Source organism: Oryx dammah, unplaced genomic scaffold (assembly GCF_014754425.2).
Source record: "Oryx dammah isolate SB20612 unplaced genomic scaffold, SCBI_Odam_1.1 HiC_scaffold_4, whole genome shotgun sequence".
NCBI classification, from domain to species: domain Eukaryota; kingdom Metazoa; phylum Chordata; class Mammalia; order Artiodactyla; family Bovidae; genus Oryx; species Oryx dammah.
The window spans coordinates 68,916,445-68,931,327 of record NW_024070188.1 but is presented as its reverse complement, the minus strand read 5'-3'; the positions used below and the strand labels follow the sequence as shown (position 1 = coordinate 68,931,327).

General features: G+C 38.2%; 1 protein-coding gene across 12 annotated transcripts in view; it reads right to left on the bottom strand.

Annotated features, from left to right (window-relative positions):
• UTRN (utrophin) overlaps nt 1–14,883 on the bottom strand; it is a 547,129-nt gene that overhangs the window by 287,255 nt on the left and 244,991 nt on the right. For all 12 annotated transcript variants that reach the window (XM_040238622.1, XM_040238626.1, XM_040238624.1 and 9 more), the window contains 3 exons: nt 11,478–11,613; nt 9,668–9,817; nt 6,078–6,153 (listed from right to left, as the gene is read on the bottom strand). In XM_040238622.1, coding sequence (XP_040094556.1) covers nt 6,078–6,153; nt 9,668–9,817; nt 11,478–11,613 — 362 coding nt within the window. The remainder of the gene's footprint in view (nt 1–6,077; nt 6,154–9,667; nt 9,818–11,477; nt 11,614–14,883) is intronic.

Below are 14,883 nucleotides of genomic sequence, written 5' to 3'. Positions count from 1 at the left end.
TCTCTTAGTCTTTGCTTACTTGTCATCTTCTAAATTAGGTCTCATGCCGCTCTTTTTAAAATCTCAATATTCTCTCAGCACACCTCATTTCTTCATGTGTCCCAGAGCCAACTCAGTGGCACAGTCTCTCTTACACATCTCTGCTTCTCTTCTAACATAACCATGTATTTCATTCATTTATGTGTATTTACTGATGAATCCCTGACAGTTAGAACTATACCTGGCACATAGTAGATGTCCAATAAATATTTGTTGAATTTTAAAAAAAGAACTTGCAAAAACAAAGCAACAAAACTAGAAAATAAGAACTTATAAGATGCATCTTTTTGTATCTTTACATTTCTTTATAATTTTGTATCTTTACATTTCTGATTGCCATCTTAGTAGATGATAATTCCCAAAACAGAATCACTGGAGTAAAAAACATGAAAACATTTAATGTATTTACTACTAATTGCCAAGTCTTTTTCCTTAAAAGCTGGAAATGTTTAGAAAAGTCCCAACAGGTTTGTAACTTGACAAGATTATATATTCGAACTCTGATTTTAAAATTAATTTGGAAAGAAAAGGGTCAAGAACAGTCAAAACAATTTTTTTTGGATAGAGGGTTATGCCCTACCAGATATTTAGTTGTATTTCTCAGCTAATAATGAGTGATTAACTTTGAGTATTATAGATCCAAACATTCAAATAGACCACGAGAAGAGAAGAACCACAGTGCACAGGTGGCAGAGAAACCTGACCTTGGCAAAGACTACACTGTAGATCAGTGAAGAAGAATTCACCGGTCAATAAGTGATGCTGGGAAATGTTGTGACCCATGGCTGCAGTTGGAAGGTAATAGGACAGATTTTGATCTCATGTGCACCTTAGGAAAGCTAATTCTGTGTGGAATTAAGGACCTGAATATGAAAACTAAAATTGTAAAATATAGAAGAATATCTTTATGATTTCAGAGGACTAAAGGAGCTCTAAAATAAATCACAAAAAAAGAAAGCTATTAATAGATCACTAATGTTTAAGAATTATGAAACTAGTACCACAAACAAAAATTTTTTAAGCCACAGATTAAGGGAGAAGGTAGGACTTCCCTGATAGCTCAGTTGGTAAAGAATCCACCTGCAATGCAAGCAGACCCTGGTTTGATTCCTGGGTCGGGAAGATCTGCTGGAGAAGGGATAGGCTACCCACTCCAATATTCTTGGGCTTCCCCTGTGGCTCAGCTGGTAAAGAATTGCCTGCAATGCAGGAGACCTGGGTTTGATCCCTGGGTTGGAAAGAGCCCCCTGGAGAAGGGAAAGCCTATCCACTCCAGTATTCTGGCCTGAAGAATTTCACGAACTGTATAGTCAATGGAGTCACAAGGGGTCGCCAAGAGTTGGACACTACTGAGCAACTTTCACTCACTTACTCATCATTTGCAATGCACATTCCAGACAAGGAATTAGTAACTTAAGTATTTTTTAAACTCAAAAGACATCAACCAACAATCCACAGAAGAGGAAGTAAGAAAGACAATAAACATACTTTTTAAAGGCTCAAGCTCACAGGTAACTGAAGAAACACAAATTAAAATCAAGCACCCTATCTCCACAGGTCACATGTTCCAAATGTGATGTCTGGGGATCTCTGGGTCCTGAGAGATCCTTCCAAGGAATGTGGATGCCTAAACCATAAGCATCATCATCATAAGTTATTTGCCTCTTCCTGCTCACTCTTTCTCAAATGTAAAGTCTCATTTTACCCAAGGCTACAAGATATATGATATCACAACTGAACAAATGCAGAAGCTGATACAAGAATCCCAAGTTTCTTCACTTATGCCAGAAATTCAAAGATTTTCAAAAATGTAATGCTGTCACTTTTCTGATTTTTTCTGTTTTGGAAGATACACTTTCTTATGTTAATATCTTATAAAATATTTTATCGACAGAATGTATTTTTACTATTGTCTTTTGAACAAATTAACAAACAAATAATCTTTGAAATTTCTTAGTTTTACTTTCTAATTAGATAAACACTGATAAACATAACACACAAACAAAAGGGGGTATTCAATAATTTTTAAAAACATACAGGAGTTCTGGGGATAAAATGTTGGAGTGCTGAGAACAATGTAGAACAGTGAGTGGAAAGGTTCATATTCAGTGGGTAGATAGGTAATCTGGAACAACTAGTCTAGACTTCAGTTAGTGAAGTAAAGTTGCCAGTATTCACCATGGTCACCCCAGTAATTCACCATGATATACCCTGGAGAATAACTCACCCATCATTCTGCCTGATCCTCACTGTTACTTTTTGTAGTTTTAAAAAACTGAAAACAACCTACATTATCTATCCATTGCTTCATCGACATCTATTAAGAACCTACTATATGCAAGGCACTTGACTAGATGCTACAGGTATGGGAATGTGTAAGACTTCCCTGGTGGCTCAGACAGCAAAGCATCTGCCTACAATGCAGGAGACCCAGGTTCAATCCCTGGGTCGGGAAGATCCTCTGGAGAAGGAAATGGCAACTCACTCCAGTACTCTTGCCTGGAAAATCCCATGGACAGAGGAGCGTGGTAGGCTACAGTCTACAGGATCGCAAAGAGTCGGACACGACTGAGTGACTTGACTTCACTTCACTTCAAGACAAAGGCCTTGACCTCGTGGAGGTTGCATTCTGGTGGGAGTGGATGGATATATGAAAGTGAAAATGTTAGCTGCTCATTCATGTCCGACTCTTCGCGTTCCCATGGACTGTAGTCTACCAGGCTTCTCTGTTCATGGAATTCTCCAGGCAAGAATAGTGGAGTGGGTTGCCATTCCCTTCTCCAGAGGATCTTCCTGACCCAGGGATCAAACCTGGTTCTCGCTCACTGTAGGAAGATTCTTCACCATCTGAGCCACTAGGGATGGATATATGACATACAGTAAATCCAATGCAAGAAGCTGGAGAGAGACAGGATGGATCTTGGAGAGAGGATGTAACTGAGTTATGGTGCTCAGGTCAGGAAAGACCCATCTAAAAAGGGAATATATGAGAACTAAGTGAAGTGAGTATGTGAAACATGTAATAACTGAAGGAAGGACATGTGGATAAGAAAGAAAGAAGAAATAGCAAGCCCAAGGGCCATAAATGAAAATGTTTTTGACATATTAGAAACAGCAAGAAGACCAGTATGTCTGAAGGAGAATGAACAAAGGAAAAGTGGTAAGGAATGGGATTACAGAGATAGGTAGCAGACAGATCATACATGGTCTTCTGGACCATGGTAAGGGAGCAGAAATCACTTATGTATGGTGGAAGTGATTAAAAGACTGAAATCAAAGGAATAACACATCAAACTTGTTTTCTAGAGCTATTGCTTGGTTGCTATCAGAATAATCGATGAGGGGTAAGATCAGAATAGAATCCAAACAGTAATTTAGGAGAATATTCCAACAATCTATATGAAAGATAAATAGTTTAAGAGCAGGGAAGTAGTTGGCATGGGCCAGGGGACTGGCACAAGGTGGCAATGGATTGGATTTGAAACCCAGAGAAGAGTCGAGGGTGATGCCAAGCACACTGGCCTAAGAACTGGCCAAATTACCTAAAGTTATAAAGTGTCTAAAGTCACGGGCCTGGTGAACAAAGCTAGAGAAGAAAGCTCTGAGGATTAAGGTATACCCATGCCACGAAATACTATACATCAGTTTAAATGACTATACTAGCACTACAAACGGAGAAGGCAATGGCACCCCACTCCGGTGTTCTTGCCTGGAAAATCCCATGGGCGGAGGAGCCTGGTGGGCTGCAGTCCATGGGGTCGCGAAGAATTGGACGCAACTGAGCAACTTCACTTTCATGCATTGGAGGAGGAGATGGCAACCCACTCCAGTATTCTTGCCTGGAGAATCCCAGGGATGGGTGAGCCTGGTTGGCTGCCGTCTATGGGGTCGCACGGAGTCGACACGACTGAAGCAACTGAGAAGCAACAACAGCAGAACTACAAGCATCAAGATGTATGCTAATAAGAATGATCCAGTAGAGAGGAGACAAAGAGGATCAGTTAAACTCAAGAGAAGATGTGATCTGTAGCACAAGTGGATGAGGAGGTGGTCTTCGAAATGGAGATAACTCTTCCACTGAATAGGAAGAAAGCATGTAGTTTGTGGGTACACAGGAAGGCAGATGGAGGGAGTCTGTGATGGGAAAAAGAAGACCTCATTGAACAAACAGTACTTTGGTTTTTAAAAATGAGATGAGGTCATTAGTAGAGAAATGAGCAAGGGGCACTCAGAAGAAAGTGCAGTGAGTTGGTCTTCAGTGCTGAGTGCCCACCTGAGTGCAGTCAGCAAGAACCTAGCATGTATAGACCTCAAAGCCAATACACAGGTGAAAGAATCCAGAGCAGATAAATCCGTCGAGACAGAACACAGATCTGTGGTTGCCAGGGGTTGGGGCTAGAAGGGAAGGGGGACAAACTGTTGAGTAAGAGTTTTTACTCTGGAGTGATGGAAATATTTTCAAATGAGACAGAGACAGTGGCTGCAAAACACTGTGGAATGTCCTTGAATTGTTCACCTTGAAACAGCTAACTTTATTTTTTAATATAATTTTTAAAGGAATAATAAAAATCTGAATTACAATACTGTATAGGAGGCACAGAGCACACTGGAATTAGCTTCAGGTTTCACACTTCAGGGAGGAATATCTTATGAAGAATAAACTGCCCACCTAATGGAAGGTGTAGTATTGCTGGCAGCTTTTTGTACTTTTTTATTTTTATTGTTTGGATATATAGTTTTAAATTTTTATTGGAGCATAGTTGATTTACAATGCTGTGTTTTTTGTACTTTTAAATATGCATTCAAATTTTCCCCGCTCCTTTGCCATAATGATGTTAGATAATGATGTAAGTCATTGGCACTTCTCTGCAAATCTACAGCATCAGGCCAAACAGAAAGAGAATAGTATATGAATACGGATGATGATATTTTCAAAAGAGAAAGCATTCTTCTAAATAATAACCTAATGTGCTTTTGCAAAATGCATCAGGCCTCTTTTCTATGGTTATGGAGTTGAACTTGAGGTGACAAAGCAGCAGGACCCAAATGCTAATCCAAGTGTTCTGGATCTTGATCGACAAAACCAAGCAGGTGCCAAGTATTTCCTGTTCAAGGTATTGGGAAATACAATTAAAAACTGAATACAAACTTGGCCCGGAACAAGCTTCCAAAAAAAAGAAGAAAAAAAAAGTCTTGTCACTCATCAGTTTCTGACTCCAGAAGGGGAACAGGAGAAAGAAGAGGGGGAGTAGTGAGAAGAGAGGAGGAGGAAGGGTAGAAGGAGCAGGAGGAAGAGCAGGAGGACAGAGGAGGAAGGGAAGAGGCAGCAGATGGCACACAGGAAGCAGACAGGGTTAACCACATTTGAGGTTCTGCCTGGTGACTCAACAGCAGGAGAGCCGGCCAAGGTGGTTCAGAGAGCTTGCAAAGCAGTGATTAATTAGCAGAGGTCACAGTGGTTATGGGGCAGTAGCCTGCACTCTAGTCTCAGCAAAGAGAAGGAAATGAATAGTGAGAAAACACTCTTCATTCCCCTATCTAAGTGATCAGCATTTGTCCACAAACAGCCTCCCTGAAATGGACACCTCTTCCAAATCCCCAACTCCTTCTCCCGGGGGTATCCAAACTTTTTGTTTTCAGTCATCATCAGTGCCTAGTTACACATCTCCAGAACGTGCTAACACAATGACTTACCATTGATTTGCTAAAAAGCTGCATGTGCCTAGAAAACTATTCCCCCAACATCCTCACCTTGCCTCTCCCCTCGCCTTCAGCAAGCTTTTGGGGGCTCAGGTTCTATGTTCAAGAAAGGCTAAAAGTCTTATTTCCCATGAGAGGAAATGCCTTGCACATACTAGGCAGTGAAATACATCTTGTGTTTAGAGAAGACATTCTTTTCAAATGATTGAAAGCAGAATAATAAGTCATAACTGCATTGTGTTTTTAAATAAGTTTTCCTAATTCACATACAATGCTCATAATCATAAAATTCTGCTATGTTTATAAAAAATTTTGTGAAAGAAAATACTGTATCTCACCAGCAATTCTCATCTGAGCAACAGAACAGGGATCCTGGAAGCGTTCCTTCAGCACACCAGGCACTTCTCTGCATATCTACAGCATCAGGCCAAACAGAAAGAGAAGAATAGTATATAAATACGGATGATGATATTTTCAAAAGAAAGCATTCTTCTAAATGATCTTGCTGTCGTTTTCCTGCCCCTTCTCAATGCCTAAGCCTCTGTGTCCACTTTCACTATCCAGTGCGGTCTTGCCTGACCCCCAACTGACATCAAGAACGTCATCCAGTCCTTAGCCAGCCTGCTCCTGTACAACATTTAATACTGCCTCTCCCTTGATTCTCTTGATATTTTACAATGGTGGTTTTATTCCCACCTCTGTGATAGATATTCTATGCTTGATCCTGGCCTCTCTCCCTGGGTCCTGGTTTCTAATTGCTTCATTTATCAAGTGGAGTTTCAAGAGACTGATGACTTTCCAAAACAGATCTCCAGTCATACTCTTCCTGTCAACTGTATATATTCAGATATGTCCAAGAGTGGAGTCATCACCTGTCCCCCTGACATCCGCTTCACTCTCTGTCTCCTCTAGCTCTTGTCATTTATGCTTCTTTCCCCTGCAATGTCTTTCCCTCCAATCCTGCATCTGACTAATACTCATTCATCTTTAGTAAATTAACTTGGATATGAACTCCACAAAACCTTCCGTGGCTACCACCCAAAGTTAGGTAGGTTCTCCACTTTTATATTCCCACAGATACCTCCTTGTTATAACTGCTCATCTACCTGTCTCCCCCACAATGAGCTCTTTGGGTTAAGAAGCATTTTCATACTCTTGGCTACATTTCCAGTTCTTAAAATGGTACCTGGCATAAAATGAGAGCCCAGTAAAATCCTATTGAGCAAATAAAAGCATGAATTAATGAAAAATTCCAGATTAGTATTTCCTAAAATGTGTCTGTTGAAATTCTCTACATGATAAGCCTTGCTTTTGCTTGTCTTAGGTTCTCATAACTCACATAATTAGTGTAGAATCTATGTGAAGTCCTGTGATAAAGGAAGCTCTGTCTGGCATTGTGCTCCCAAAGTGACCAGCATGCCCTATTCTACACAATACCCATTGACATCCTCTGTGTTAAATAAATACATGTGCTCCAACTGAATATGCACAAGCTGAGTCTGGCATGTTGGACACGGGGCCAACATGTCTGAAAAACAGCAAGGAGAGAGCGCAGCAGATGAAGTCAGGGAGATAACAGGAAGCCAGAACACGACAGCCTCATAAGCCACCGTCAGGACTTTGGCCATTACTCTGAATGAGACAGAATACTATTAGCGGGTTTTTCCCAGGGGATTTACTTGACCTGAATGATTCTTAACAAATACTTTGGTTGCTTTGTTAAGAAGAGACAGACAAAGGGAAAAGTGAGGCAAAAAGGAAGGCAATGAAGTGGCCATGGCAGGAATCACACAAGAGATGATGGCAATGATGATCACACAGGAAACAACTTAGTGGCCACAGAGGCAGTGAGAAGTGGCCAAGTTTATGAAATTCCACAAGCCTAAGAAAAGAGGAAAGAATTGCCCAGGGAATACCCATGGGCCACTCAATATCGACATTTGTTAAAATTGCTCCATTTGCCTTATTGTGTATCTACTCATGGAGCCTTCCATTCAAACTGTCCAACAAGGAGACAGGAATTTTGAAGGAGAAGCTGATGATGGTGACTCCAGGGTTTATTCGTTTGTTTTTCACTGAGATATAATTCACATGTTGTAAAACTGAGTCCAGAGTTTTGGCATAAACCATAATAAGGATGTGATTACCCGTAATTGAGGTGGGAAACGTAAACTAAGACCCCAGAGGGAGGTGGAGTCAGGTACTCACTCGTCTTATATGTTAGTATCAGATGCCTATTAGATGTCATAGATATCAAAGTACAGATGCTCGGCACGCAGCTGTGATGAAGTCTGAATGGGGAGAGAGGGCGAGGCCAGAGATGCAGCTGTGTGAGTCATCAGTAACAGTGACCCATCAAGACACTAGTTCTCAAGCAGAGAGGCTGGATCAATAAAGTATCTAAATCATTAGATACAGAAGAATGGCTATCATTTTAAAAGGATGGAGAAGAAGAAAAATGATTGATATGGGTCCTGTCCAAACCAAGACAGAAACGTATCTGTTCAATCTCCCAGACAGACTTCTTACTGAGTATATGCTCATCTGCTCAGTCATGTCCAACTCTTCGCAACACCACAAACTGTAGCCCGCCAGGCTGCCCTGTCCGTGGGCTTTTCCAGGTAAGAATTCAGGAGTGGGTTGACATTTCCTACTCCAGGGGAGCTTCCCAACCCACGAATCAAACTGAGTCTCTTGCATCTCCTGCACTGGCAGGTGGATTCTTTACTGCTGTGAAACTTGGGAAGCCCCATTATGCTATGTACCCAAGCCAAAATAAATAGAAACCTACTACTTTACCTCTGATTCAACTGCAAAAGAAGCAATGGTGGGAGAAAAAGGACTTTATCTTAGTCATATTGGTAGCACATACCATTACAACCTACTTCAGTTCAGTTCAGTCGCTCAGTCATGTCCAACTCTTTGCAACCCCATGAATCGCAGCATGCCAGGCCTCCCTGTCCATCACCAACTCCCGGAGTTCACCCAAACTCATGTCCATCGAGTTGGTAATGCCATCCAGCCATCTCATCTTCTGTCGTCCCCTTCTCCTCCTGCCCCCAATCCCTCCCAGAACCAGACTCTTTTCCAATGAGTCAACTCTTCGCATGAGGTGGCCAAAGTATTGGAGTTTCAGCCTCAACATCAGTCCTTCCAATGAACACCCAGGACTGATATCCCTTAGGATGGCCTGGTTGGATCTCCTTGCAGTCCAAGGGACTCTCAAGAGTCTTCTCCAACACCACAGTTCAAAAGCATCAATTCTTCAGCACTCAGCTTTCTTTATAGTCCAACTCTCACATCCATACATGACCACTGGAAAAACCATAACTTTGACTAGACTGACCTTTGTTGTCAAAGTAATATCTCTGCTTTTTAACATGCTATCTAGGTTGGTCATAACTTTCTTTTCAAGGAGTAAGCGTCTTTTAATTTCATGGCTGCAATCACCATCTGCAGTGATTTTGGAGCCCAGAAAAATAAAGTCTGACACTGTTTCCACTATTTCCCCATCTATTTCCCATGAAGTGATGAGACCTATTAAATATGTGCTGAATGAATAAAATCATTTGAAATAAATCTATATATATGAAAAGTCACATGCAACATCACAAAGTTATTTTAAGGCTTTCATTTTTCAGAGCATAATTATTAGCATTTTATTGCCTAATTCTAATATACACTCATTATTTAATATAGTATATAACATAGAAAATCTTCTATGCAAAAAAATCCCATGTGATAAGTATTCTTTGAGAACATAAGCTTCCATCTATGACAGATGAAAAAGACATAATTATCAATACTAGTAAGCATTAGTAAAATGTGCCCATATTTGGGTACACTTAAAACAGTTGCATAATCCCACTTCTTTGAGAACAAAATCAATAAACATGAAAAAGGTATCACAGTAATTCTTAATGCACACCTTATTCCATGACGAATTTACAGTTCTTAAGCTCTCTGAAACTTTTTCTCTTTCATGTAAACTCAGACTTTTATCTGAAAGCATTTCCAGTTCAGTTCTATTTAGCCACTTGAGTTTCTCAGCTTGTACATCCATCTCCTGGGCTAAGTCCTAAGGGAGTCAGAAGAGAGGTATGGTTAAAAGGTCGTCATACCAGTAAAAGATCAAGAACTGTGTTAGAAATCTCTATGGGAAAGTCCTATAAATGTGGACCTTTAATTTCTTAAATGGAAAATAAACTTCTAAGAAGCCTGAATTGATGTTAACAAACTGTAACTAATTTGGGAACGAACTCCCACTTCCAGTATGCACTGTATAAAAATGAATTACTACTCCCAACTCTGCACCTCTTAACAGGGTCATATAATATCATATTTATCTTGACAACTTAATATTCTGTTCTTAGATAAATCATAAAAATGGTGTTTATTCTAACAAAAAGCCAAAAATCCCAAGAAACAACAGAAGTATTTTATGCGTGCATGTCTACCTATCCCAATATACTGTGCTAACCTTTGTGACTAAGCCCAAATTGTTTACAAAAGGCATATTCCAAGAAAACTACTAAAATTTTTATAATAAACACAAACAAGCTTATTAGATATTTGTCAGATTTTGAAATGAAAACTTAATAAGCACTTGCCATGTATTTTTCATCAGTATTAAAATTTTCTTTCCCCAAATACCTCAATCATATTCCTTTAGATAAAATCTCTAATCAGATTAGTGGGTATCATTTTAGATATTCCTTGCTGCACGCATGTGTATGTATCTATACTCACACACAATTTCTTTTAATAAAAATGTGAGCACATTTTTCTTATTGCTCTACAAATACTTTAATTCTTAACACAAAAAATATAAAATTTGTGGATATAAAAATGTATGGACATTTGGGTATATTCTTAATAACATACCTATATACCTTTATGTATTTTTATATGTTGTATACCTATACAATTTTAAACAATTCTTGCTGGTTGCAGATCAACAAAGAAACTTTAATTAATACAACTGTGACAATAAGTCCATAATAAGCTGCAGTAACTCTCAAGTCACTTGGAGTCTTCTTGTAGAACTCATTTTATAGATGCTGCCGCTGCTGCTGCTAAATCACTTCAGTCGTGTCTGACTCTGTGTGACCCCATAGACGACAGCTCACCAGCCTCCCTCGTCCCTGGGGTTCTCCAGCAAGAACACTGGAATGGATTGCCATTTCCTTCTCCAATCCATGAAAGTGAAAAGTGAAAAGTGAAGTCGCTCAGTCATGTCCGACTCCTCGCGACCCCATGGACTGCAGCCTACCAGGCTCCTCCACCCATAGGATTTTCCAGGCAAGAGTACTAGAGTGGGTTGCCATTGCCTTCTCTGCATTTTATAGATAGTAATCAGTAATTAATAATTTTCTAAATCCAAAAGGAAAAAACTATACTTCACAGCATTATTATATTCTAAAATGATGATGACAGTTTAAAATATTCTAAAATCCTTTGGTCCAATACTTAGACCCACATGACATCACTTTTACATGAGTGAAGCCTTACGTCTGCAATGATGAAATAACAGTTGCTCTTTAAAATTTAAAAAAAAAAAAATATATATATATATATATATATATATATATATATTCCTCTTTAAAGTTCACTACTCTTACCATAAATACAAAGCTTCTTCCCCTTTTCTTATTTAGTCATGCAATATCTTATTTTTAGTGTTAATGTTCATGCATCAAAAAAGCATCAGCAAATATAGAGACAAATAAATCACTTACTGTTAATTCTTGCAGGTTTCCTTCCAGTTCAGTGGTTGATCTTTTCTGTACAGCATTCTCAGCCTTTGTTAACCAACAGATAATCTCATCTAGTCTTTCTCTATACTCCATCACCTGCTTACTTTCTCCTTTTAACCTAAAAGGACAAATTATTTAAAAATATTGAGAAAATTAACCAATTAACTAGAACACTATATATCTACATTGGATATTCTGACTAAATATGCCACATACAAAAAAATAATCTTAATATGTATCAATTATTTTAACATGCACTTCTAAATGAGTATTAATAGTAATGTATACATTTTGAAAAGTTATATGCAAATGTAAGAATAAGATTTCTTCCTTCAATAAATTAAAAAATATTGAAACTAGAAAATGTTGTCTTCCTTCATCATAAAAACTATGTATAAATTTAATACAAAGGACTTTTTAAAGCTAGACACCACCGTACAGCATAATGGAGGCTTTAAAAAGAAAACATGAAAAATGTCTTTATCTAAAATAATAAGGAAAAATACATAATTCTCTTTGAGTACTCCATGGAGATAGAAAGGTATCATTATATGACATTCACATTAGGGGGCAACTATTACTCTACTTTATTCATAGGAAAGAAAGAGCAAGAACAAGGCAAGATACCAAAAATGGGAAATTTTTAGAAATATTAGGAAAGACAAGAAAAATGGGAATTTGATGAGCTCATTAAAACAAGTATTATATTTGAATATAGCACCAAGTTATAAAAAAGGGTTTAGAAAAACAAAGCCAAAGTTTTAAAGGACATAAGGAAACAGTCATATGAATATAAAAAAGGAACTGCCTTAATTACATCTTTTAATGTTATAAGAATAACATTTATAATTATATAAACCATCTGTCAAAAGATGAGAATATGATTAGAACTCATTTGACAAACAAGATTTTTAAGAAAGAGTTTGAAAGCTATTTAGAACTTGGTGGTGGTATCACTTCTATACCTCCTGCTATTAGCTGATGGCTTAAAAATAGAATGCAATTTTTTAAATGAATTACATTATGTCATCCCTAATAAGAATTTACATTTTTATGCCTATAATTTTTTCTTTTTAATCACAAACACACCTAACACAATGATGCAATCCGTATAAAGTGCTAAATAAATCTTATATATTTAATAGAGAGTCAGTGATATTTGAAGGAGAGTATTTTAATGTTTAAAAATCTAATAAGGAAAGGGGGAGGAATAAATTAGGTGTTTGGGATGAACATATACACACTACCATATATAATATAGATAACCAACAAGGACCTACTCTATAGCACAGGGAACTATATTTAGTATTTTGTAATAACGAATAAGAGACAAGAATCTAAAAAGAATAGACACAGATGTATGTGTATAACTGAATCACTTTTGTGGTACACCTGAAACTAACACAACATTGTAAATAACCTTTAATTTTAAAAAATTGATGATAATCACTACAGAATCACATCTTTCCCCAGCAGCTCAGTCGGTAAAGAATATGCCTGCCATGCAAGAGACCAGGGTTTGGTCACTGGGTTGGAAAGATCCCCTGGTGAAGGAAACGGCAACTCACTCTGGTATTCTTTCCTGGAAAATCTCATGGACAGAGGAGCCTAGCAGGCTAGGCTAAGACGTTCCAAGTGTCGGACACGACTTAGAGACTAATCTCCACAGGATCATAAGTTTTCATTTTTAAGCATTCATCAGGAGAGAACACTGCTTCAAGATTTAAATAAATGAATAAAGCTATATATGAATTGTTTAGACTACCAGAACCCAAACAGGTAATTCACCCTCTGTATCGAAGAGTCTTTAAATAACAACTGGAAAAACAATGAAAATATTACTATCGACCTTGTGTTTCAAAAAAAGTAGCAATTTAAATTTCCAGGGTTTCATAATCACTACTAATGTAGTATTTTGAAAATATATCTATGAGGAAAACTAACATTATCAAGTAATTTCAATAAGACATATTTGAGTCTCACAAAATTTTCATCTGCAAACTAGCTAAATATAATCTACATTTTAAATGTTATCACTAAGTAAAAACAAGTTATAAATTCATGTTCAAACAGTAGATAACAATTGCTCATTAAGGAATAACACCATAAGTTGCTGAACTGTGCAAATATTTAACAACAGACACTCAATACAAAAATAAATTGAGCTGTGTGCTATTTCTCAATGAGTAATAACAGTACACATAATAAGCCCATAAAATTGCAAGGTGGCCCCAAGTTAAGACAAATTCAAACCTAAAGTTAATGTGAATTTATGAAAACAAATACTGCTTTAGTTAAAATACAAGATGCTCGAGAGGAGATTCATTATTCTTTCTGCTTCTCAGAAAAAAATGAGCCGAGCATCTTTTAGCTTCACCATGTCAGTCCCAGAAGCAATAATTATCATATCCACAGAGATCCATTTGAAATTGATTAGGGAAATTTCTACAGTTATTGCTAATACCATACCAGCAAGTACATTTTTTTTCTTAACAAGACCTGGAAGAGATCATTTTCAAGCTTGAGGGACTCTCCCTGCCAACTCATTCACTTTAGTTGAGTTGCTCAGTCGTGTCTGACTATTTGTGACCCCATAGACTGCAGCAGGCCAGGCTTCCCTGCCTATCACCAGCTCCCAGGGCTTGCTCAAACTCATGTCCATCAAGTTGGTAATGCCATCCAACCATCTCATCCTCTGTTGTCCCCTTCTCCTCCTGCCTTCAATCTTTCCCAGCATCAGGGTCTTTTCAAATGAGTCAGCTATTCGCATCAGTTGGCCAAAGTATTGGAGCTTCAGCTTCAGCATCAGTCCTTCCAGTGAATATTCAGGACTGATTTCCTCTAGGATTGACTTGTTTGATCTCCTGGCAGTGCCAACTCATTAGCATGATACATAAAATCCTATGGGACTCCCCACCCTGCTCCTGGTCTCCAGAGCCCTTCTCACCATCTAACCTTCACAGATTTTTTACTCAGCCACACTATTTCATGCCTCCCACCTTGCCTGTTCTGTACCTTTTCCCTTCAAGACCACCCCTAAGAAGAATTTATAGGAAATTGCTATAAATGCTTCAATATCAGCTTATGGATCCCTCCCCTGAATATCTGAATTCCACAGCCCATTACCCCTGAGCCTATGACAACACACTATTTTCTTATAATAATAATGTACCCTTTAATCACACCAGATTACTTTTTTATTTAAACATTTTCTTCATCAGAGTCCCTCTGAGTTCTTCAGTCATACTTGTATCCCCTGTGCTAAACACAAAGTTCATAAATACAGATCAAATCATTTAATCAATCATTGGCAAAACAGCAATACTGGTTGGATCTCCTTGCAGTCCAAGGGACTCTCAAGAGTCTTTTCTAACACCACAGTTCAAAA